Below are 25,350 nucleotides of genomic sequence, written 5' to 3'. Positions count from 1 at the left end.
CGGCTCGGTTCGGCTCGGCTCTACCTCGGGCTGAGCGCGGATTGGCCCTTGTCCAGTGAGCCCTGCGCGCGGGCGCGCGGGGAGAGATGCGGGCGGGCTGAAGAGGGCGTGGCATGGCAGCAAGTCAGGCGGAGAAGAAGGGGACTCGAGGCGGCGCTGTGACTTTCCCCGCAGCGCGCACCTGCCGCGCCCTGCCCAGTGGGCTGGAACTGCCGCGCCGCCGACCGCTTTTAGCGGATTGTGGACTGGAGGGCGGTGGCTGTGCGGCGGGAATTTCCCTTGGCCGGCGGGGAAACCTGGGGTCCCGCCTCGGGCTTGGTTCCTTTCCTCAGTGCCGGGCTCTGGATGCAGGAGGATTTGGGGGCCCCACCCATTTGGGGTGCCAGGGGCAGCAGCCACCTCCCGGCCGAGTACTGCTCCCAGCCCTCCTGGTTCCCCAAACCGCTGCTCCCTGTAGGAGGTATATGGTTCCACACATCTTGGGGTGCTGGTCGCGCAGTACATCACATTCTGCCCCACACCCCCTTCTCGGTTCCTTACTTTCCTCGAGCCTTAGAAGTGTTTCTTCTCCCAGCGGGGTAACAGCAGAGGAGAGAGGAGATGCACGGTTCCCTGACCTGGTAGCCCGAGAGATCAGGCCACCCAGGCCTGGCTGTCACCCCAGGGATGTCCCCCTGACCCTGCCAGAGAACCAAAGGGGAACCTAGGGTTCATAAGAATGAAAATTTCAAAGCCCTTTGGTCGGCCGGCTAGGTTTGCAGCCCCCTTCTGTTCTGCTGCTTGGTATTTCCAAGCTGTAGGATTCTCAGAGACAGTGACAAATGATTCCTATCAATTTCCATGAGATGATCACCTCTTTTCAGGTTACTAGCATACATTCATTTGCAGCCTCTTGTGCCTTCACCGGAAGGATATTTGAAGGAATACTTAAAACAACCAAGATGGGCCTGAGCTGGCCTGTAATCTCAGCACTCTGAGAGGCTGATGCAGGAAGGTATCAAATTCAAACCCAGCCTGGGCAATTTAGCACCTAGTTAGGCCTTTTCCCAAAATTTAAAGTAATACATGAAGGGCTGGGGATATAGCACTGTGGGAAATGCCCTGAGTTCAATATCCAGTAGTGCATTAAAAAGAAAAAGTGTGTTAGATGTAGTTGTATCTACATGGAGAACCCCCAGACTGTTGAATAAAAGAACAGTTTGCAAAATATATGTAAGGTTGCCAATTTGTGTATTGTTTATGGATACAGGCAAATTTCTTAAAGGTCACCATGGGATGAGTGCATATTAAATTCATGACAGGCCAACACAAAGAAGGAAGTAGGGGCCAGCTGGAGTTCAGTGTAAAATGCTCGTGGGCACTGATCCCCAGTACCAGGGAGAGAGAAAAAAAAAAAGAGGAAATAGAGAAGGGGAAAGGAGCCTGAGGAACATCATGAAGTTGTTTGTTTCATTTACTTATAAAGGGAAGTGAAGCAAATGGCAAAATGTTTATTTTAAATGGTAGATGCCTAGCTTCTGTATTTTTCTATTTTCTCCAAAAACATATGTATTAGGGCTGATGGAGAGTGTTTAGAACTCTAAGCTATGGGTCAGCAAACTTTTTCTTTTTTGAGATAGGGTCTCACCATGTAGTTTAGGCAGGTCTTGAACTCATTATGCAGCCCAGGCTGGTCTTGAACTTGCTGTGATCCTCTTGCCTCAGCCTCCCAAGTACTGGACATGTGCTACCATGTCTGGCTAGCAAACATTTTCTGTAAACGACCAGATTATAAATTTTTTGGTTTTGTTTTTGAGACAGCATCCTGCTATGTACTCCAGGCTGACTTTGAATTCACTATGTAGTTCAGGCTGACCTCAGACCCACAGAGATCCTGCTTCAGCCTCCTAAGTGCTGTACCCAGCAAGTCAGGTAAATATTTGAGGCCCTGTGGGTCACATGCTCTCCATGGTAACAACTCAACTCTGCCTGAGGGGCAGAGGCCAGCTGAGACCACCAGGCTTATGCAAAGGCAACATGGTGTGGAATTTATTGTGCGTGGGTACAGGCAGACTGGAGAGGGAAAGAGCCCCTGTAGGGAACAGATGGAAGTGTGTCCCTTTTATAGGGATAGAAAGCAGACAAGGGACATTAGGTGGGAAGATGTTAATAAACATCTGTGGTTGATGGTCTCTGGCTGTCTTGCCCTTCAGTGGGCAAAGTCCTTGAAGCATCTGGTGTAAATTGTGTGCTCCCTCCAGATGTCCCCAGATGTCCTGGAACCTGCAGTTTCTTGTCCTGTCCTATTTGCTTTTTTTTTTTTTTTTAATTTTATTTATTTATTTATTTGTGTGTGTGTGTGTGTGTGTGTGTGTGTGTGGCCAGCTCAGCCCACCAGGGGGCGGGGCTGGCTGGCATGTGGTGCTGGGGGATTGAACCGCGGTCCCTGTGCTTTGCTAAGCTTGTTCCAAGTAGGTGCTTTAGACCACTGAGCCATCTCACCAGCCCCCTGTCCTATTTGCTTTACGACATTGTGATGACAGCCTTAACATTGAGTTCCCTGTTGAGAATAGCGCCTCTGCTGGCAAGCAGGGAGGAGGCTGGGAGAGTCAGACCAGATTATACCCATCCAGCAGCTGTAGGTGATAGATGGAGAAGCATACAGTCCCAATAAAACTTTATTTATAAACACTGAAGGTAAATCCCATAGTTTTCACGTCACAAAGCGTTGATGCTTTGTTTTTATTTCAACCATTTTAAAAATGTAGGTTGGGTATGGTGGCACATGTCTGTGATCCCAGCACTTGGGAGGCTGAAGCAGGAGGATTGCCATGAGTTTGAGGCCAGTCTGGGCTACATAGTAAGTTCAAGGTCTACCTGAACTACATGGCAAGACCCTGTCTCAAAAAAACTAAAAATTAATTAAATGAATTAAAATGTAAAAGCTATTCTTAGCTATAAAACCATTAAAACAATAAAATTAATAATAAAGGCTATCTGCCTTGGAGCCAGCAGAGTATGGACTGAAACCTCCACCAACTGTAAGCTAAATTAACCTTTCCTTCAAAAAAAAGAAAGAAAGAAAGAAAGAAAATAGATGACATACCAGATTTCACTCATTGTCAGTAAATACTTTGGCAATGCTGCTTTCCTAAGGCACCAAAATTGATTTTTGTGTCTTTTTCCTGTTATTTGTTGTTTGTTTTATGTTGTTGAGACAGTCTCACTATGTAGCTCAGGCTGGCCTTAAACTCACAGCAATCCTCCTGCCTTGGTCTACCAAATGCTAGGATAACAGGCATGCACCACCGTCCCCTGCTCCTGTTGTTAAAATATATAGTTCTGTTTATATAGTACACAACAGTGTGACAAACAGAGGAAGAGACAGTACTATGTGAATTTTTTTTCCTCTTTAGGACAGGGTCTACAGGGTCTCACTAAGTAGACTGGACTCAGTGATCCACGCGCCCGAGGTGGGGCCAGTATGGCCAGGGACTGAATCCCGATCCTGTGTCCACCCAGAGTACTGGGGCTATAGGCTTGCACCACCACCCTGCCTTACACTTTCTTTCTTCGCTCATGGTTTCTGTTTTGTTTTACGGTACAGGAGCTGGGACCCAGATTCTGAGCTCTACCCAGACCCCACTCATGAACTTGGCTATGACCTCTGGAATCCAGGCTGGGGCCATGTCCAAAACGTGTGTCCTCTTAGTGGCCATGACTTTGAAGTCAGATGGACTGGGTCCAAGTTACCAGCTCCGGGGCTCGGGTTTTATCATCTGTCAAACAGAGATTAATAACAGTACCAAGCTCCGGGCTTGGCACAGGCTTTAAAATGCTGAGATGAAATTAAATATACTTAGCCTAGATGCTACAAGTCCACCTATGTATGCGCTTTCTTAGAATGAATTAGAACAAAGCACAGAACATCCTAATCGCTGTCACTGCCTTTGAGCCCCTCTTGCGACAGGAATCTTCCCACATAAGGGAACCATTTTCTTACTTAGAGACACCAACATAAAAATTAGCTCTGCTTTTGGGTTTGCTTCTCCTACACGAGAAAAATCCTGTTTTAGGCAAACAGATCGTGTTGTCCTGACAACACGGATTGCCAAGAAAATAAGTAAACAAAGCTTCAGAATCTTATTTTTATAGAAAACTTGACTGGTACAAGGGAGGGACTGACATGTAAGTCTTTAAAATGATCTCACCCCCTAGGATGGCATCAAAATTGCCTGCCAGGGCTCAGCCCTTCCAAATGGGACTGTTCTGGGTCCCACTTTTGGCATTCACATGAATTGTCAACTTTAGTCCTGAGGACCCAGAATGGGAGAGCAGGATGATTCACATCATTGATAAAGTGATCCAGCGCAGTCCTTGCCTACGCAGAAACAGAAAAAAAGATTAAAAAAAAACCACGTGTGGTGGTGCACATCTGTAATCCCAACACTTGGGAGGCTGAGGCAGGAGCACTGCTGAGAGTTCAAGACCAGCCTGGACTGTATAGTGAGACCCTGTCTCACAAACAAAAAAACTAATATCAGGTGTTGGACAAACTGAAAGACATTCCCCAATATATTACAGTAATGCTATGGCTTGTGTCTGCCTTAGATGTCCCCCAATGCCTCTTGTGGTCATAGGGCCTTTTCAGTGGTGGCTGAATGTAGTGTGTGATGCTGGAATTCAGGGTGTGTGATTCGTAAATCAGCCCACCCACTGGCTTGGTGTGTTTGTGGCTAGGATTAAGCCTGAGTGCCGCACCACGCTCTAGGCTGAGAAGCCTGCATCCACTGAGGGACAGAGAGGCCTGACCTTCCTTCCCTCATTTTTTCTGCCTTCTGCCCCCATGAACCATTCGTCCTCTGGATGCCCCTCTGCTGTGCCACCCGGCCTTGTCTTGATAATGAGAGAACTCAGCCAAGTACTCCCACAGTGCTGGGAGCAGGCAGCTGTGGGACTAGGTAACATGCTCAGTGGGGCTGAGCTGGAAGCACAACTCTGCAGTCTTAGCTGTGTGACTCTGGGCAGCGACCTTACCTCCCTACGGCCAACTTTCTTCGTCCGATGAATGGGGCGAATGCCAATGGCTGCCTTTCAGGGTCGTTGTGGAAGTAAAATGTGTTCATGTATGAAAATTACAACAGTGCCTCTGGAAACACCATTCACCTGGGGCACCATTCACCTGACTCGGGTGGCAGGTCCTTTCTGTGTCCTTAGTGGGCAGATGACACCTTTGTTTTCTCCTCTGAGGTCCCCTATGAAGGTCTCTGTTAGAGGCAACATGCTCACTGGTTAAAAGCTTCAATCCTTCTCACCAAACCTTTCCCATGTAACGAGATGATCAATCCTTCCGCCCCTGCATTAAGCCCCCATAATTACACCGTCATCAGTCTTCTCTCACCAAATGCTCCACCAGAAGTCAGTTAGTTGTCACCCCAGTAAGTACTGAGTTCTGGGGTCACACTGATGGTGCCACCTTCCATCTGACCCCAGCTCCTCCTGAAGATGGCCTACCCGGCAAGCAGAGGGGACAGGCAGCAGTGCGCACATTCCCGCTGGCCATGGATTCAGGCCCTGCCTCCTGCTGAGACGACCCTCAGGACCACATGGGTGGTTCTATGGGTACCAAATCCAAGGACTTATTCTTGGTGCTGTTTTGATTTTGGTGTAGGGGATCGAACCCAGGTCTTTGTGCACCACTGAGGTACACCCCCAGCCCCTGAAATTCTTAGCAGAAGCCTCCCACTTTGGTTTTGCATGGGGCTCTGCTGAATCCCCTAGTCAGTCCTGATCAGGACTTTTGCTTTCTGGTTTGGATGTGGACACCCACATCAGCTAACAACCTGGTCCATCTTCTTGGACCTTCTTCCGTGAGGCAGGTGTCTTGGCCACTTAAATTGTGAGGTTCTGTTACACACTGAGCAGAAATGACATCCAGACCTCTGTTGCCAAATCCATACTCAGCATGTGAGGCCCTGCGCTCAATCCCCCAGTACCAAGCACAGGGATAAAAGACATCAGAGGACAAAATATATTTGAAATAATATTAAGAAACATAACAGCAGTTACTTCTTAGGAGGAAGAATTACTATTTTTTAATCTTTTATTATATAGCTCGGACTCATAGTGATATCCTTCTCTCAGCCTCCCCTGCACTAGGATTACAGGCACATGCCACCATGTCTGGTTCTGCAGGCCAGCATGGCATGCCCAGGGTTCCAGGGCAGGCATGGCATGCGTTACAGGGGATGGAACCCAGGTCCTTGCACTTGCCAGGCAGGCGCTTAGACCGCTGAGCTATCTCCCCAGCCCAGAATTACTTTTTACTACATAACCTTACTCTGTGTGTGTGTGTGTGTGTGTGTGTGTGCGCGCGCGCACTGGGCCACTACGGATTGAACCCCATGCCCCATACCTGGCAGGCAAGTCAGTCTTACTGTTGTGTAGGCCAGCCTCAAACTTACGATCCTCCTGCCTTAGCACCCCCCACCCAGTAGCTGGGCCTTTCTCCTGGGGCACCACATCCAGCTCCAGGGGCTCAGCTTTCAAACATCTACACACCCAGTTGTTCTTCCATCACTGCAGTCTCAGCACAGCAGCGTCTGGCTGTGAGTTACTTTGCTGCTTAGAGACGGGAAATGTGGAGCTGCAGAGGGGAAAGGTTGCTCATTAGAAAGCTTCAATCCATTAGAAAGCAGCAATGAGAGCTGCAAAATGTAGCTCTGTCCTCTTCTTTATGTAAGGACCGTTTGGGGACTGCTGCTCTTCTGGCCTGAAATACAGGTGTTTTCTGGAAAACTAGGGACATGAAAGTCGTGGACACTGCGAGCACCCACGCACCTCCAAGCCTCGGACCCTTCCAGATTTTCACCACCTTCCCATGATGAATACCTAGACTTACCTTTTCATCATCCCTCATTTACAGTTAAATACAGGAAAAGGCGCATGCGTGCAAGACAGCAAGTCGCCAACAATGGGTGATGGAAATATGTCTCCTGTTACCGGTCCAAAATCCACTAAAAGAGGCCAGGGAGATGGCTCAGTAGAATAAGCACTTGCCTGGCAAGCACAAGGGCCTGAGTTCAATTCCTGGTTCCACAAAAAAAAAAAAAAAAAAAAAAAAATCACTAAAAAACGTCCCTTTTCCTGGCTGAGCATGGTGGTGTATGTCTGTAAACCCAGCACTAGGGAGGCTAAGCCAGGAGGATCATGAGTTCGAGACCAACCTGGGCTACATAGTGAGACTCTCAATAGTTTCCTCCCCACCCCAAAATTGAAAAAGCCTTTGCCTTCATAATCTTTTTTTTTTTTTTTTTTTTTTTGCAGTACTATGGATTGAACTCAGGACCCTGCACTTGCCAGGCCAGCGCTTATTCTACTGAGCTATCTCCCCAGCCCTGCCTTCTTAATCTCTAGTCAGGAACAGATACATACTTAGAGAATGCCCACCCCCTCCAGGCCAGTGTTGAGCCTTTTGGAACTTTCAATGATCCAAACAGCCGGCTGCAGCACACTCACCTCACGTTTGCCTCACTGCTCTTGGCTGACTGGGTGGGCGGGTGGCATGTGCAGGAGGACATCCAAGCCTCGGAGACACCTGGCCTGGGCCACGAGAGAGCTAAGTGCATGTAGTAAGCGGATTTATAAAGCAGTACGGTGTGTACAGTGTCTAAAAAGACCCTGGCTGTTCTTCCTAGAGACAAAAAAATAATTGTAGACACTTGTAGAGTTTTTCATTGTTTAATTTTGTAAGGTTTTTTGTATTTATTTGTATTTAGTACAGGGTCTCACTATGCAGATCAGACTCACAGTGATCCTGTTTTCAGCCTCACAAGTGCTGGGATTACAGGTGCGTGCCACCACGCCCAGTCTTGTTTTTTGCTTTTTTGAGTCAGGGTCTTGCTGTATAGCCCAGGCTGGCCTCAAACTTAAAGCAATCCTCCTGGTTCAGCCTCCTGAGTGCTGGGATTACAGGTGTGTGCCACCACACCCAGCTTAGCAGCTATAAATTAACGCAAGATTGGTGTCCTTGGCTACCAAAAAGAAAGAAAAGGGAAAGCATAAAATCTGAACTTACTAGCAGCAAAGCAAGACACATTGATCAGCAGAGTTTATTCATGAAATGGGGCACACACCCACCTCAGCTGAAGGGAAGGCAGGAACAAGTCCAAATCGCACCTCCTCTGCACAGCAACCACAGGACAGCCTCCCTCGAGGTGGTTTACTGGGGCACCCATGTCCCCCTCTATTAGAGGTGGTTTATCAGGGGCACTCCGTGGGAAGGCAGCTCCTGATGTAGCTGCCGGAAGAGCATGGCGCATCGGTTCCTCTCCTGGGTCTTCCCCAGGGTGTGGTAGAGTCTGGCCTGGAAGTACACGACATCCCTGATGCGCTCTTTGCAGTCAACCTTTGCAAAATAGTTCTTGGCTTCATTGAGGTTCTCAACAGCGGCCTCCAGAGCTGTGGAGGGGGGAGGACACCACACGCGTGTTACCCAGCACCTCACACTCGGGTTCCCAAACCTGCTAATCTCATTTTCTAGCCATGAGCAGACACTTTCATATTCTCTGTTCTCTAGCAGCTGGAGCAACAAGCTCTATGGCAAGGTGTTCAGTCCTGATTACAAGCCCAGGATCTATCTCTACAGGGTTAACATAAGCATTCACTCGCCCACAAGCTCCTGGCAAGCAAGCGGTGAAAGCACTTTATATCCTCATGAGATTTACTGTGCATCTGTGAACATTTGAAACTCAAAGCTGTGCCGACCTGGCTGTCCTTCCTTCTGCTGGCTCCCGGACGTGAGGCGCTTTCCAGAACAGCGCTGCACACACACGCCTTCTTACCTTCCACTTTCTTCGGAGGCTCATAGGAAGCTGCCGAGGCCACCTGGCACTTGGCCACCAGGAACATGGCGCGGCCCTTGTCCAGGACGGCGCCATCGGCCAGGATGGGCTCAATGGCCATGTGCAGAAGGGTCAAGGCCTGTTCCGGGACTCCCAGGATGAGCTGCAAGAGAAACAGCACAGCAATGTACACGCTCCCTTGCAGCCAGCAGCAGTGACTGCCTTTCTGCCTGTCCTCTCCAGAGTCACCCCCACCAGGCAGCTACATGTCCTGTCATGGACTTCATTACCATGGGCACCACCCGCAAAAAGCAGAACATGGACCATCTGACTTCAGGTTGGTTGGCTGGTTTTGAGATAGCTTCTCACTATGTAGCCAGACTGGCCTCAAACTTGTAGTCCTCCTGCCTCAGCCTCCCTGCTGGGATTACAGGTACATGCCACCATGCCCGGCTGACAATCTGATTTTTATTTATTTTTCTTTTTATGTATTTAGTACAGGGTCTCACTACACAGACTGGACTTGGAGTGATCCTCCCAAGTGCTGGCATTACAGGTGCATGCCACCACGCAGTCTCAGTCCGGTCTCCGCGCGCCCATAGGGCAGGGCAGTTATGACACACCATGGTTTATTCATGCTATGAAAAAAAAAACGGTTTTTGTCCTTAAGCCCTAAATCCAATCCTGAGTACTATAAAACACATGCACATGTACACACGTGTGTGCATATAACACACACACACACACACGCAAATGGGATGTTAGGAAACATCTGTTTTTAACATAAAAAGAGCAATGGGGCCAGGGAGATACCTCAGTGGAAGGTCCTGAGCTCAATCCCCAGTACCGCACACAAAAAAGTAACAACAAAGAGCAACAATGAAGGAACTGAAAGATAAAGAACATACAGAAATAATTTGGGGCAAGAGAATTCCAAGTGGCCAGGCATGGCGGTGCACACCTGTAATCCCAGCACTCGGGAGGCTGAGGCAGGAGGATCAATGCAAGTTCAAAACCAGCCTGGGCCAGGAGGCAGGGGACCCCTGGGAATTGAGTGCTGAAGTCATCAGTTCTCTCACCCACCAGGTGAGACCCCACTGTGGGGAGGAGAGTGGCTTTCTGTGGAGCAGGCATTGGGCCAGGCTGTCCCTGTGGGGCCTTTACCAAGAAAGAAGGACAACGACCACAGAATACAATTGGACTTCCAAGGCCAGGTTGTAGCCCTGGCAAGCACATGCTGGGCACCACCAAGACAAACCACCTCTCCTGCAACCTGACTTCCTCTTGCTTATTCGCAGCCCTTTGCTGCTCCATTCCAGCCCTCAGCATGGCTCCAAGCTAACCACCTTCCCTTCCTGACCCCACAGGGCTGCTGGTGAGCACCCGGCCCCAGCTCAGAGCCCACAGACATCCTGGGAGGGCCACAGAGCCAACCTCGCCCACGCCTCTGCCCTCCCTGGTGCCAAACTCGGAGCGCACTCAGCGGCTCTGGAGCAGGAGCAAGGGCTGCACACGGCACACACAGCGCCTCACCTGGGCGAAGGCCAAATTGAGCACGGTCTCGGAGGCCAGGTACTGCAGGCGGTACTCCTTGGACAGCGCCAGCGCCTGCAGCAGCACGGGCAGGGCGATGGTCGGGGAGGACGAGTGCCAGTACAGCTCAGCCACGGACAGCAGCACGCTGGGCACAAGGAGGCACGTGTGAGGAAGGGCCGACGACAGCACCGTGGACGCACAGGTCCGCCTTACCTGATGACCATCTCTGTGTTCTTCAGCTTCTCGCAGTAGCTCAGCAGTTTCTGGAGCAGCTTGTGTGCCTCTGACATTTGGTTCTGAGCCTGCAGCACCACTGCTTTTCTGGAACCGAAGAAACAACGAACACAAGCAGCTATGCTGATGCCAAAGTGCGCAGCAAAAGCCTCTATTTCCTCAGCTAGACTGCAGCCTGGGAGAACTGCCTCATCTTTGAAAATGCTCTGTACAATGGGGCATGGTGGCACACACCTGTAATCCCAGCACTCACTCGGGAGGCTGAGGCAGGAGGGTCACTGCCAAGTTTCAGACCAGCCTGGGCTACAAAGTGAGCTCAAGGTCAGCCTGAACTGCATAGCGAGAGCCTGTCTTAAAAAGACAAAAAAGGAAAAACCCAAAACAAAACAAATAAAACGCCCCAACTGTGTCCAGGAGCACAGACGCCTGCATGCAAGGGAAGTCTAGAGTCACAGCTTGCAGGGTGTCGGTCCGTGTCCAGGGGATATTTATAGTCGTGTTTTGCTTGTCTGTACCTATTTCCCCTCGATAAATTTTTTCTCCTAAACTACTGCAAACAAATCAGTACACACACAAAGCAAATAAAAAGGCAGTAAAAGTAAAGCTACATAGAAACCAGCTCACTCCGCAGTCTCCGACCTGTCTTACCTGTACACGCCTTCTACGCTATTGAGAGCGGTGATTCCAGTAACAAGGGAGTCGGCCAAATGGTATTTGCCGTCATTCACTGCTCTATCAAACTGGATTTTTTGATCACACAGCATCCATAACTGACAAGGAAAAAAAGAATTAAGTACAAAATGACAAATGTTAATGTTGTTATTCAATGGGAATAGAAAAATATTTTAGCTTGCTCAGTAAATATACAGCCTTACCACAATTCACAAACACTCTTTTATTTTTTGTTGTTGGCTACACTATTATTGAAACTAACTGATTTTTGTTGGTTTGATTTTTGAGAGATCTCACTGTGCAAGCCCAGGCTGGCTTTGAATTCACTCTGTAGACCGCCCAGGCTGGCCTCCAAGTTGAAGTGATTCTCCTGCCTCCGCTTCCCGAGTGCTGGGCATACAGGCATGCGCCACTAGGCCTGTCTGTTTCACGGTTTTGAGATTAAAAAAACAAAACAAAACAAAACAAAACAAAACAAAAAACTACCTACTTTAAGCACGCGAAAAGGCTTGGAGAACAAGGTAAGAAGCATAAGTGCACTACCCAGCCACTGTCCCAGCTGACGTTCTGCTGTATTTCCTGCTGACGCTCTTAGATACTGCTGAGGCTCCTCGTAAGTCCCACCTGCCTACTGCCTCTTCACAGCAAGCGCTCAATTCAGTGTCTGTCATTCTCACTCGGGTCTTCTACACTTGTACAACATACATACTTATCTTTAAACAATAAAAAATATGAGCCTGTATGGTTTTAAGGTTTTTACAAATAAATAAAACACTGTATTATTCCTTTGACAACTTCCTCTCAGCTCAGTGTTAGTTTTCTGAAGACTCTACAATATTCTGCTTGGGCTGGGGAGATAGCTCAGGGGCCTAAGTGCCTGCCTGGCAAGCGCAAGGACCCAGCTTCGATCCCTGGTACCACATGCCATGCTGCTGTGCCACATAATGAAACCAGGGGTGGAGGTGCATGCCTGTAACCCTGTGCTAGGGAGGCTGAGACAAGAGGATCACTACAAGTCCGAGCTACATAGCAAGCCCCTGTAACAAATAAATAAATACATATTAAAAATAAACAAATAAAATATCCTACTTTTGGCCAGGGAAATAGCTCAGTGATATAAATGCATTCCTGGCAAGCACAAAGTCCTAAGTTTTATCCCCAGTACCAGAAAAGAAAAAAAAAAGAAATCCCACTTTATGATGGTAAAAAACATCTTTTCAAAATAAATTCATGACAGATGTGGTGGTGCATACCTATGATCCCAGGACTCAGGAGTCTGAGACAGAAGGATCACCACAGTTTGAGGCCAGCCTGAGCATACAGTGAATTCAAGGTCAGCCTGCACTACGTAGTAGAGTCTATCTCAAATAAACTAAACCCAACCAATCAACCAAACACCCTCCAGAAAGAAAGAAACCCATGTCATTCAAAAGGGGTTACCTGGGCATGCTGACTATTAGGTGGAAATCGTTCCTTCAGGTGCTTTAACACTTCAGAAGCGGCAGCAAAACAGCCCTAAAATGAAGGACAACTGATTTGTACAATTGTGTTGAAGTCACATTGCTCACCCCAGCATGACAGCACTGTGATCTGCCTGTTCTTTTTTTGTTTGCTTTTGGTTTTTGAGACAGAGTCTTGCTATACAGTCCAGGCTAGGCTTGAACTCTTGGCGATCTTCCTGCCTCAGCTTCCTCGGTGCTAGGATTACAGGCATGCACCACAACGTCTGGTGGTTTTTATTTTATTTTATTTTACAGTGTTGGGAATTTAAGCCAGGGCCTTGCACATACCAGGTAAGCGCTCTACCACTGAGCCATGTCCCGAGCATATTAGATGCGCCACGGGGACCAGAATGTGTGAGGGTTAAATTGTTGACCACAGTGCTCTGAAGACAAGAAAACACCGCAGCTGAGGAGGGCTCCCACCCCCCATTCCTGGGCAATCAACTGCCAACCTTCTCCCAGAAGCTGGACACGGTGGAGCACACCTGGAATCCCAGCACATAGGAAGCCGAGGCACAAGGACCACCGTGACACCGAAACCAGCCTGGGCTACAAAGGATGGGCTAGGGGCTGGAGAGATGGCTCAGTGGTCTAAAGCACCTACTTGGAACAAGCTTGGCAAAGCACAGGGACCGCGGTTCAATCCCCCAGCACCACATGCCAGCCAGCCGCGCCCCCCTGGTGGGCTGAGCTGGTCACGCACACACACGCACACGCACACACACACACTAAATGTAATAAATAAATAAATAAATAAATAAATATTTTTTTTTAAAAAAGGCTGGGCTACCTTCTGCCCCTCCTACCGACACACACCGAGCTCTACCCACTTCCATTTCAAGGCCATCTTTTCATTCTTTTTGTTCCATGGAACCAGCCAGCCTCTTATTCCTTTCACTGATGTCCAAAAAGATCCCCAAGTCCATCACGTTTTGTCTCTTTCCAGTGGGATTTCCCTCCTCGGCTACCTGCACCTCCAGACTCACGCCAAAGGCATAGTGTGCCTGCCTCGGGCTCTACAGAAAGCACTGTGGGCTACCACCCAGCGGGTCTGGAAAGGAAACGGCCCTGTGGCTGTGCTCAGCAGCATGTAGTTCTGCTGGGAGGCGGCAAGCATCTAGGAGCTAGGCCTCTTGGAAGGAAGCTAGGTCACTGGGTGCAGCCTTGAGGCAACACGGGGCCCAGGCCCCAGGCCCTGCCAGCCCGTGCTTCCTGGCTGCTAGGGTGCGTGGGGGACGCATGTGTCCAGCACACATCCCCCACAGCCCAGCACCCTGAACAGGAGCTAAACTAACCCTCTCTCCACCAAGCCAGCAGGATGCTGTGTACACCACCACCTACCTGCTCTGCATGCAGCTCTGCGAGGTGGCAGAGTGCGACAGCAAAGGACTCAGTATTGTTCTGCTGCACGCCCGCATTCACCGACTCCAGGCTGTTCATGCTCAGCAACATCTGGGCTTGCTGAAGGGCCATGGTGCTGGGTGAGGAGAGAAACAGGTTTATCTTCAGCCAGCAGGCCCGGGCTGCCCTGTGGCCTAGGCTGGTGGTAGAACTGCAGGGACGGCAGCCCCTCTCAGGCCCAGTGGAAGCTGGGACCTCCCAAGGGCAACTGTCCTGCCCTCAGGACAAGGACAGCAGAAAAGTAGCCTGTATGTGCTGCCCCTACTGCAAACCAGGAGCTTCCGGCTTGCGGCTCACCCACCTGCCTGGCCCTTCCCACCCCTACTATCTCCCAAGATGGCAGGATGTTAATTAAGGTTCACGGGTAAACTCAGACCCGACACCATCCTGGCACCAGCTGCTCTGGCAAGGCAAGCATTCGCCAGTGTCAGCAGCTGACTCAGCACAATGCCAAAAAAATCATCTGAAATACAAGAATAAGACTGGTAAAAGAGGCACTTCCTGTCAGTACTGAATTCCTCGAAACATCAGACTATCTAGAGAGAACTGAAGTAGGCACAGGGCTCCAAGATTACAATCAGACTCAGAAGTCTACTTTTGGCTAAAGGCAGCAGGAAAGGGACTTCCTCCACACAACAACCAAGGGAGGCAATGGACAAGGGCATGACAGGCCAGCCATGCAGTGCTCAAATGGAGCGGCCTAAAGAGTCCACGGACCCAGGTCTGAGTCACAGGTCAACTACAATGTGACTTGGGCGGATCAATGCAGGAGCCAGAAAGGTCACTGACCAGTTCATCAAAGAGAACCAGAGGAACCGATAACATGCACAGGAAACCCAGGTTAAGCCTGTGCCGCCTGCAAAGTGGTATCTGACTAGAAAGCCCTGCCCTGGTGCCCCGCGTGAGCCAAGTGCACCCGCCTGAGGACCCACCTGCGGCCATACAGCCTCCAGATGGCCGTTTTCTGGGCGATGCTGATGTCGATGAGCTCCGACAGGCTGTGTTTCCAGTGCAGGAGGTCAGAGTCCTTTAGGGCATCCATCAGTTTGTTAGCCGTCTTCCCAGCAAAAGCTCTCTGTTGAACAAGGGACTGTATTCCCAGGGAGGCGAGGTACTACGGGGACAGACATATCCATGACCCAAGATAGAGATTACATGACAGAACTTGCTTGTTCGTCAGAAATGTGAATTTCACATTTCAGTACATGCACAGCGACAGCACTACTTACAACAAAAGCACCTACAAACTGCCCCCGACCCATGTGAGACATCTTCCTGAAAACTAGGGCTGGGAAAGCAGCCGGGCTTTGGCATTAGCTAGGCCTAGACTTGACACTGCCTCTGCTGCTACTGTGTAATTTAGGACCCGTCACTGAGCTTCTCTCAGCTAAGCCTCAGCTTCCTTATCTGTAAAATGGGCATCAACTTTATCATGAAGAACTGCTATAAGAGTTACAGTGAAATAATAGGCCAAATGGTGCTGGGCACATTAGGTAGTAGGAGATCAAAAAAAGTCTTATCTTACTTATGAACAACAAACCATCACCTCAACTTCTGGCATAACCTTCAAGGAGAAAAACTTGACTGAAAAAAGGCAGTTCAAGTCCAGAGCAAAATCAAACTTAGTAAGTGCATCATCCATTTCAACAACCCACTTTGATTCTATTTGTACCAGTCAGTCTCCTTTCCTAGAAGGGAATCACATGAACGACTTACAGATTTAATGAGATGCACATTAAATTGATATAATTATTTGCAATTTTACCAAAGTTTGCTGCAAACTTTTCAGAGAGACAGGTTTAAGCAGTCCCTCTGCCTGCGGTCCAGTTTGCACATTTCTGAGAAAAAATAAGGTTCTTCAAGTAACAGGAATACACATCTTGGCAGGCACTAGCGCTTCCTGCGTGCACACCGCGCCCTTAGCGCCCAGGCACTAACCCCATGCTGAAGAAGGGCACGCCTCCCAGGTCTACTCTTCCTGACTTTGCTAACAGTTTACACCAAGGGGCAGCAACCTAGTCCTATAAGGGGTCTGAAAGCAAGTAAGGTAGGTTTCACCGGCCACAGCTGGTTTGTTTTGCACTCTTTTATCATTTTTATTTCCTGCCCACAACCACATACACATGTAACACCCACTCTTGGCTTAAAGGCAGACCGAAGCAGGCAGGCTGCCAGAGCTGGCCCATGGGTTAGAAAATCTGCCAATCCCTTGTTAAGAAACTAACTTTTGGGGCCTCAAGGCAGAGCTCCATGGCAGAGCACTTGCCTAAGGTCTCGGCGGGCCTGGTTTTCACCCTCACCATTGAAGAAATGACAATGAAAAGCTTTTTAAAACTTTTCTATAAGACTATATGCTAAGTAAATGCTTCTACATAAACCAAGATTTCTTAACAAATCAATAAACAGAGCTTCCACAGCTGTTATTAGGACATTATTAGAGAACAGTGAGAAGCCTACTGAGCAGAATGTAGTGGTCTGATTAATAAGTCACAGGCAGCTGGCAAGAATAAAACCACACGCTGAAATAACCGTTCTAAGCCCATCACTGCCTCCGACAACGCAGGTGGGAGAGAGACAAAGGCTCTAGCCACTTAGCTAAGGAAGTCAAGCAAGACGAGTCTTACCGGCAACCCAAAATGCACTGCTTTCTTCACTGAGTGCTCCAGCAGGACATAGCTGTCGGAGCGCTTCTGCCCCAGCACGTACAGCCAGCTCTGCCAAGAGATAACCAGCAGAGCGCGTCACAACAATAGCCATGGCCCAGGTTCTAGTGATAGCAATATGGTGGTCACAGAGAATCGAAACGGGAATTAATTCTTTATCTTAAAGTAAATCTTTAAGATAGCCTCCCACTGGCTGGTGAGATGGCTCAGTGGTCTAAAGCACCTACTTAGAACAAGCTCAGCAAAGCACAGGGACCGCGGTTCAATCCCCAGCACCACATGCCAGCCAGCCCCGCCCCCTGGTGGGCTGAGCTGCCCCCCCCCACATAAATAAATAAATAAATAAATTTTTAAAAAATAAACATTTATAAAAAAGGATAGCCTCCCACGATTCACAAGCCTAAGTGAGACCTGTCGACATCTTAAGAGCAGACTGGGGGGCCGGGGTGATGGCTTGGTGGAATAAGCGCTTCCCTGACAAGCACAAGTGCCTGAGTTCAATCCCCGGTTCCCCCCCCCCCCAAAAAAGAAAAAAGAATCAGTGTTACCATATAAAAAAAAAAAAGAGCAGACTGAAACACACAGGCTCCCTCTGTGTAGTGCGTGGCAGGTATCCTCCAAAAAGCATGAAGTCCCCATGGGGACTTAATTAAGTTCAGGGTAACTGGCAAGTGTTCTGTTTGTGCTTGGTGACCGTGTTTCTCTTTTCAGTATATTCCCCAGCATGACTGTGCTTTTATAGGACAATGTCTCATCTAGTTACTAGGTACTTTATTTTTCATGTATCTTTTTACTAACACCAACATTAAATGTGACACTCAATGTTAACTTCTCTAGAGCAAGTTGCATTAGAATCTGCGCATAGGAAATGTGCACAAAACAGGACAGAAGGTAAGAACTGAGAAAGGTAAGTAGTGGTGGCTGGCCTTTCGGAAGCCCCTGCAGCTAAGCAGCCTCCCTCCATTCTCAGCACAACCACTCAGCCCACAATGGCCCGACTGGGACAGGACTTATGCAGGCACCCTTGACCCAGAGCGCGACCCCAGCCCGCAGGTGGACTCACCAAACAGTGCTGCAGACACACGTGATCATTGGACTCCTGGGCGATCCTAATTGCCTCCTGCAGGGCGAGCTCTGCCTGTTGACTAAGGACAGAGTAATCGTTAAGGTCCCATTAGCAATCACAGCCGAAGCCAGCCTGGTGGTGGAAAGTCATCAAGACACACTCAGGGGGAAGTAGGTTTCTGCTCTGAGAGCTGCCACTGCTTTTGGCTGCTTCTCTCTGAGGCCGGTACCACTGCAGGGAGCAGTAACCCTGGGGACATAGGACAAGTCTCTCCTAAGACAGACACCTACTAAAAGAGAACTATGATTTTCTCTTGGCCAAAGAAGCTTCTTCCTGCTGTGCTGTGCATGGTTGAGCGGAGGTCGAGGTAGACTAATGTTTCACTTTGCACTGCATCACCTTCTGCATGATTTCAATTTTTTTCTTTTTTTTTTTTTCCATAACTTTATTGAGACAACTTTTTTCTATGTACATTTGTCACTTTGTTTTTTTTTCAAAATTAGTTTTAAAAACCATTTTGAGGATTCCCACTTTTGAGACTTTTTCACACGTCCATAGGCCCCCCAACCTCTCAGCCTCTGTGGAATCTAACCAGCTCTTCTCAGTTCTCACCCCAAAAACAGCCTTACAATGCTATCTGCACCCCACTTTGCAAGGGTTCATTACACATCACTTGTTCTCTGGTCCCTGAGCTTGTGGCTGCTGGATTTCATCAACTCCTTTCTATTTCTAAGACCCTCAATGACACAGGCCGTGTCTGAAACCCAGGGCTTCAGAACAGAAGGGTTACAAACACTAGGTCACCGAGGAACTCAAAACAGGACAGAAGGTCTCGAGTGTCCCTGACATAAGGAAAAAAATTCAGAGGAGGAATTTTCCAACATTAGCAGCAGCCCCACATAAGAAATTTCAAGTGGGTAGAGCTGAATTTTTTTCTCAATCAATTATTGTCCAAATAAAGAAATCAGACATATTTTTACAAATTTTGCATCTCTTAAATTCCCTTAAATACAGAGAGTAAAGTAATGTACTAGAGTGGTGGTGGTTGAAAGCTCCAGAACATTTGCCTCCCTGGTGTAGAACACAAGCTACTCAAGGGCAGGAAGCATACTGTCACACAGGCCCTCAATAATATCACTGAATGTCTGTTAACCAAGTACTGTTATGCTTAGAAAAAAGGCTGTCGGTCAGGCTTTGAGACACACACCCATGACTTCAGCTATTTGGGAGAGGCTGAGGCAGGAAGATTGTCAAAACCCACTCTGAGCAACATAGAGACCTTGTCCCAAAGGTTTTTAAAAGGCTAGGTCTGACATAATGGCGGCCACTGTAATCTAGGCACTCTGGGTGGCTCAGGCAACTGCAGGTCTGAGCCCAGCCTGAGCAACTTCATGGGATGAGACCCTGCCTCAAAATGAGGGAGGAGGGGGAGACAAGGGTGAACGTGGGGTGAAGGCCAAGCTTTAATCCCCAGTACAAGTGATAACAAGGATAACAGTAAATAAAATAAAATTTAAAAGGCTGGAGACACAGCTCAGAACCCCAAGGCCCACTACCTAATACCTGGAGAAAGGGCTTGTGGAGTGCCCTAGAGACAGGATGCTGCAACAGGACTGAGAAGAGACAGGATCTCGCCCAGGTAGGAAGAAAAGAATTACGACACAAACCCCAGGGGAGTCAGGCGAATCTTCAAGCCACTTTGTCCTGTTTTTCCACTGCTAAACAGAAAAACCTCTGCTAAGTTTTTAGTAAAAGAGCAAGAAGAAAAATGGTCGGCATATCTCTAAGGACTAGATGTTCATCAAACACCAGAGAAGCAGGGTCTGCAGCCTCTGAACGACCCTGGCTCTGTGAGTATCTGCCCAAGTTCCTGCCTGGCCTCTGTAGGCTGCACCTGAGCCCTCTCTGCCCTGGCTCCTCTCTTCCCCTCCAGACTCAACTGCACAGCCTGTCCCTCCAATTCAGCTCCTGTCCCAGGGCCTTGGCACCTGCTCTTTTTGCTGCTGTGAACACTTCATACACATGTGCAAAACACACAGCTCCCATGAGCCCTTCAGTCTCCACTCCAGGACCAGTCAGCAGAAGACAAGGGACACTCACCGTAACATTTAAACCCAGGGGAGGGTGTGCTGTGCAGGCAGAAGTCTCCTCCTCCCCCAGGGCCACCTTACATTACAGTGCTGCTCACCATTGTTTACTGTCTGTCTCCACACAGTAAATTCTAGAACAGCGCTTGGTACATCGCATACGCTCAACAAACAGCTGCCCAAATTTTCAATCAATGCCCACAATCCTTTTAGTCAAGTGACGAGGACTGACACAGGCCCACAGAACCTAACCAGGGACAAAGATGCCTGGCCCTGCTAACAAAGAATCAGGAGGAATCAGCACTTGCACGAATCCCACATCCTGCCTTCATATTCAGGCATCTACCCTGCAATGATGCTGCAAACAGAAAGAAATCCTGCCTGTCAAAGGAGCCCTGCACCTAGGAGGCTACACACAAGTGTCCGGGTGCAAGAGAAAGCAGTTTTCACCCCGAGATGGGCTGTTGGCAAATGAGACCAATGGGACTCAGGTGCCTATGAGCACAGAATGGAAGGGCCCTGGGGCTGCCTGGCAAAGCACCAGCCTTACACATTGAGGCCCTCTCCAGTGCCATGCTGAGAAGCAAAAGGAAAAGATAAAAGGGCCCAGACAAAGCCGAGGATGTAGCTCAGCAGCACAGCGCCTGCCTGGCAAGCTCAAAGTCCCAAGTTTGATTCCCAATACAAAACAAAACGAAAAAAAAAAAAAAAAAAAAAAAAAAAAAAAAAAAAAAAAAAAAAAGAGGAAAAGAGAAGTTGGTTCTTTCCAAAACGATTCCGAGTTGGAGCCCAGTCTGGGCAACTTAGAGAGATCCTATTATAAAATGGAAAGCAGGGGCTGGTGAGATGGCTCAGTGGTCTAAAGCACCTACTTAGAACAAGCTAAGCTAAGCAAAGCACAGGGACCGGGGTTCAATCCCCCAGCACCACATGCCAGCCAGCCCCGCCCCCTGGTGGGCTGAGCTGGCCACACACACACAAAATAAATAAATAAATAAATAAATAAATAAATATTTAAAAATAAATAAATAAAATGGAAAGCAAAAATAGAATGGAGATACAGCTTAGTTCAAAGGCTCTGGGTTCAATCACCAGAATGGGGGCTGGGGCGTACGGCTCAGTAGTAAATAAAATAAAATAAAATAGGGGTATGACAGAATCTTGCAGAATCATGAGTTTGGAGCAGCCTTAAGCTCCATGTAATGAGCAGAGACCATACCTATCGCTTGCGCTAAGCAGCACCGCAGCCTTCCCCAGCAGCCACAGCCTCCACCCAGCACAACAAGCACACATCACAGCTGCCTGGCTGAGCCACCACAGCTCCCCGCTAGACATTCTCACACCTTCCCGCCTCATGCAGGTAGCCTCATAGAGCATCCCAATACCCCCTGAGACTCTCCCTAAGCAAGCTCCTACCAGTCTACACCTCCGCTGAAACCTGAGAACCAAAAATCAACAGAAGTCACCGGACACCATCTGCCCTGTAGCAGACCCTGGCATCCTTCATCACAGCTGCCTGTAGGAAAGACTGCATCTCTACACTGGGACAGTCACTGGACTGCAGTCCAGTCAGCTGCCTGCCTACTTTCTACCGCTATCCATATTATTTCATTTTTCCCACACAGCCTCTATGCTTTGATAGGCTTTCACTCTAATCTCGGTCACTAAATAACTGTTCTCAGGTTTCCCGATTTTATTCATGTACACACACAGGTATGACTGAGCAACAAAACGAACCAGTGTCACTTTGCTGGTGGCCCAGAAGTGGCTTAAAAACAAACACGACTCCCAGCAAGTACATGCACTCTGCCATCCAGCACAGGCCAGCTTCCTTCTGGCTTGTCAAAACTCTAAAAATAGCTTCCACTGCCCCATTATTACCTACCAAAAACCCTTTGGGAACCTCTGGCCTAATGACCTAATTTCCTTTTCACTGAATGGCTGTTGTTCTTAGAAGGACTCTAGAGGCTGGGCAGTAAAGCAATACTGAATAGTGACACTAGGGGGCAGACAACTTAGGTTTTTCATTAATTTTGGCTGCAGTGCAAAAAGTTTACTCTGAGCGAAAAGCCAAGGTCTCTTCTTTTTTTGTTTCATGAGACAGGGTCTCAAAACACAGCCCAGGCTGGCCTCAGACTTGCAGCGACCCTTCGGCCTCACCCTCCCAGAACTGAGATTACCAGTGAGCACCACCAAGCCCGCTCTAATTGCTTTTAAAAAATACATCCTTTTGGGCTGGCCAAACAGCTCAGCAGATTAAAGCACCTGCTTAGGCAGATGCAGTGGCAAAGGTTCAATCCCTGGTGGCGCGCAGTGCTGGCCCCGCCCCCAGGGCATGCTGAGATGGTGACTGAGACTGGGCGTGGTGACTTGCATGTAATCCTAGCTCTTGGGAGGCTGAACACAGGCGGACTACAGTGAGACCCTGTAGACCCTCACTAAACTACAAAACAAAACAACATCCTTTCTATATAAAGCACATCTCAGCTGTCATCTGAGAGTGTCCCCGCAATGTCTGCAGGGACGAAGGTCTGACTTACTAGTGGCCAAAGCGGCAGTGCAGGGCGGCCAGGTTGAGGGCGGCGTATCGCAGGCTGCGGCCGTAGCCCTCTTCGCCGTTACTTTTGCTTTCAGCTCCAGTGAGAATCAGGCGGTCGAAATAATGCAGGAGACTGTGTGTTGAGCTGAAAACATCTTGGACGCGGAGGTTGTTTAAGTAGCTGAGGTAATGCTGAAATGGGAATAATTAACTTACTGGAAATGTTCCTGCTCTTTTTTCTTCCATAATTTTATTTAGAATTTTTTTCCCCAGAATTTTATTGAGGAATGTTCCTGCTTTTGTGAGACCATTGCACAGAACTTCACTGCCTCCCAACCTAAACAGCCCACTCTTGACGGGAACCGGACAGGCTTGGGGGCTGGGTGCGGGAGCGCCTGCCTGTGACTCCGCACTGGGAGGGAGGCTGAGGCTGCAGGTTCTCAGTGAGCTCAAAGCCAGTGTGCGTTAGAGAGACCTGTCTCAAACAGAAAAAAAATCAAAGGGCTGGGCATGGACATGGTTCAGTGGCAGAGCACGTGCCTAGCATATATAAGACTCTGGTTTTGATCCCTAGCTCTGCAAAAGCAAAAACTGACAGGGTGACATGGGTTGGTGGCTGAGGACACACGCACTAATGAGGAAGGGGCTCCACTTCCTGCTCGAGCCGTTCCTCACTCATGGGTGGTTTTCAAGGACCCATGCCAGTAGCCCTGCCCCTGGAGCCACGCCGTCCCCCTCAAGAGCCCAGGCTCCTCCTCTAGCTCAGCAACAACTCTGAGAGCAGACTCACCGCTTCTGCAAAGTCAGGATTAAATTTCAACAAGTTATTCAGTTCTTTCTGCAAGGAGGCTGGAGCGAGAGCTTTTGTTTCATCATTTTTTAACAAAGAAGCCTGAAATGTAAAAATAACAGGGAGAAGCATCAATAACTATAAGGAAACGCACATGAGCTACAGCAGCATCATGGCTGGAGATTTTCTCTCCTGCGGAGGGTCACTTCAGGGTCTGCCCTAGCTCAGGGTCCCTCACTGCCTACCTGTGGAAGGTACCATCCAGAGCCCTACTGCTGCCCGTGTCACTATGGTTGCCCCCCAGGACCTCACTCCTCTCCTCCCAGGGCGGCCACTGGGGCCCGAGTCTCCTTGAGTCTGTTTCCTGACTGGAACCAAGACCACGCTAAAGAGCCTTCCCAGCACAAGGGCACAATGGCACTGCCCAGTGCTGGGCTTGAATTCCAGAACAGTGAACCAAAACAAACCTCTGCACTGAATGAGTAGCCTAAGCCACATATTTGTTACAGTGCTACAAAACTAGCACATATATAGAAAACTAGTTCTAATATAAACTCATGTTTATGTTTAACTGAGTTATATATAATTCACTGCAATTTTATCTGGGCAAGTTTTTGCATAAGTAATAATATAATTTTTTTTAATTTATTTATTTTATTTATTTATATTGTGTGTGTGTGTGTGTGGCCAGCTCAGCCCACCAGGGGGCGGGCTGGCTGGCATGTGGTGCTGGGGGATTAAACCGCGGTCCCTGTGCTTTGCTAAGCTTGTTCTAAGTAGGTGCTTTAGACCACTGAGCCATCTCACCAGCCCCAATATAATTTTTTTTTAATTTTTAATAAATTTTATTAAAAGTATAGTTTGGGAAAACAATTTTAACCTTTATTGTTGTTACATTACATACATGATAAAATTAAATTACAAGGCATATAATTGAACAATAAAATTCTTTATACAAAGTATATTTAGATACCTAAATACAATTTGGTTTTGAAAATGAAATCATGTATATAGCTGTATTCCTAAGTGTGTTGAATCCAGTGCTATACGAGACTCCTGAAGGTGCAAATCCAGGTAACAACAAAGACACTTTTCTGAATTCCCATGTTTTACCGAGCATCAAAAACCACCAATCTTTTAGTTCTTTTCTTGTACATTATTCTGTATCCACATTCTCTACATCTGATTGGATCCCTGGATTTAATTTCATTTTCTGTGTGACATTCTCCACAGATATGTATCATTGGCTGCTGCTTTGGGGGTTGAACGTCCTGTTGAGTGTCCATTGTTAGTGCCTGATCTGGGCAACACCGAAGAGGTTCCCACCAATAATATAATTTTTAATTCTACTTTTAAGTCACCGTATCACTGAATATTCCAAAATATGGAAAAGCTACTAAAAAACAAAAAAATATTTACAATCCCTCCATCAAGAATACTGTTAATGCTTTGATGTTTATTCTCCTAGGCATCTTTTTTATGTATGTACGAGACTATATGTGTGTGGGCGAACACATACACACTGTAAACTAAATTAGAATATGACACATAACTTCACTTCCTGTCCTTTTCATGTACTAACGTACTGTCAGCTTTATCTCCCCATCAAATAGTCTTTGAAAATGATTTCTAAAGCAGAAGTATTCTTTTTACTGACATCTATTGCAAATTCTCCCCATTTTATTGGATGCCTTTTAAGTCTGTTACGTTTCACCTTTAGGCTGGAAACCTGAGTGATCTCCCACATGCTTTCTCTCACAGCTCTGTGGTTACAAAGTCCCCACCCAGCTCCCAGGTAAGGGTTACTATGCAGTTCCCTCTAATTAGCCCTCTAATCTGGCTGTCACACACTGAGGGTGTGGTGAGGACCCCACTGACCAGTGTGTTTTCCTCTCAGTAAATCAATCATGTAGGCAAGAAAATGCTGATCAGCATGAAATTCATCTACACAGGTGATTCAAAACTTTTATTACACCTACATATGACAACATCCTGCAGAAAGGAAGTGGTTTTTTTCACAATTTGATGTTCTTTACTT

The 25,350-nt window shown here is 48.1% G+C and overlaps 1 protein-coding gene and 1 pseudogene across 1 annotated transcript in view; both read right to left on the bottom strand.

Annotated features, from left to right (window-relative positions):
• Positions 1-8,074: 8,074 nt before the first annotated feature.
• The window catches only part of Anapc5 (anaphase promoting complex subunit 5), a 30,865-nt gene continuing 13,589 nt past the window's right edge, over positions 8,075-25,350 (bottom strand). Inside the window, exons 6-17 of the mRNA XM_004635982.2 lie at positions 23,313-23,414; positions 22,524-22,714; positions 17,894-17,975; positions 16,792-16,881; positions 15,100-15,281; positions 14,108-14,243; positions 12,705-12,779; positions 11,241-11,362; positions 10,572-10,679; positions 10,356-10,503; positions 8,823-8,985; positions 8,075-8,439 (exon numbers count right to left, since the gene is read on the bottom strand). Coding sequence (XP_004636039.1) covers positions 8,228-8,439; positions 8,823-8,985; positions 10,356-10,503; positions 10,572-10,679; positions 11,241-11,362; positions 12,705-12,779; positions 14,108-14,243; positions 15,100-15,281; positions 16,792-16,881; positions 17,894-17,975; positions 22,524-22,714; positions 23,313-23,414 — 1,611 coding nt within the window. The 3' untranslated portion in view covers positions 8,075-8,227. The remainder of the gene's footprint in view (positions 8,440-8,822; positions 8,986-10,355; positions 10,504-10,571; positions 10,680-11,240; positions 11,363-12,704; positions 12,780-14,107; positions 14,244-15,099; positions 15,282-16,791; positions 16,882-17,893; positions 17,976-22,523; positions 22,715-23,312; positions 23,415-25,350) is intronic.
• LOC101573083 lies at positions 24,410-24,611 on the bottom strand (annotated as a pseudogene).

Source organism: Octodon degus, unplaced genomic scaffold (assembly GCF_000260255.1).
Source record: "Octodon degus isolate 3935 unplaced genomic scaffold, OctDeg1.0 scaffold00076, whole genome shotgun sequence".
NCBI lineage: Eukaryota > Metazoa > Chordata > Mammalia > Rodentia > Octodontidae > Octodon > Octodon degus.
Note: the sequence above shows the minus strand (reverse complement) of the source record. Positions and strands in the feature narration are given on the sequence as shown.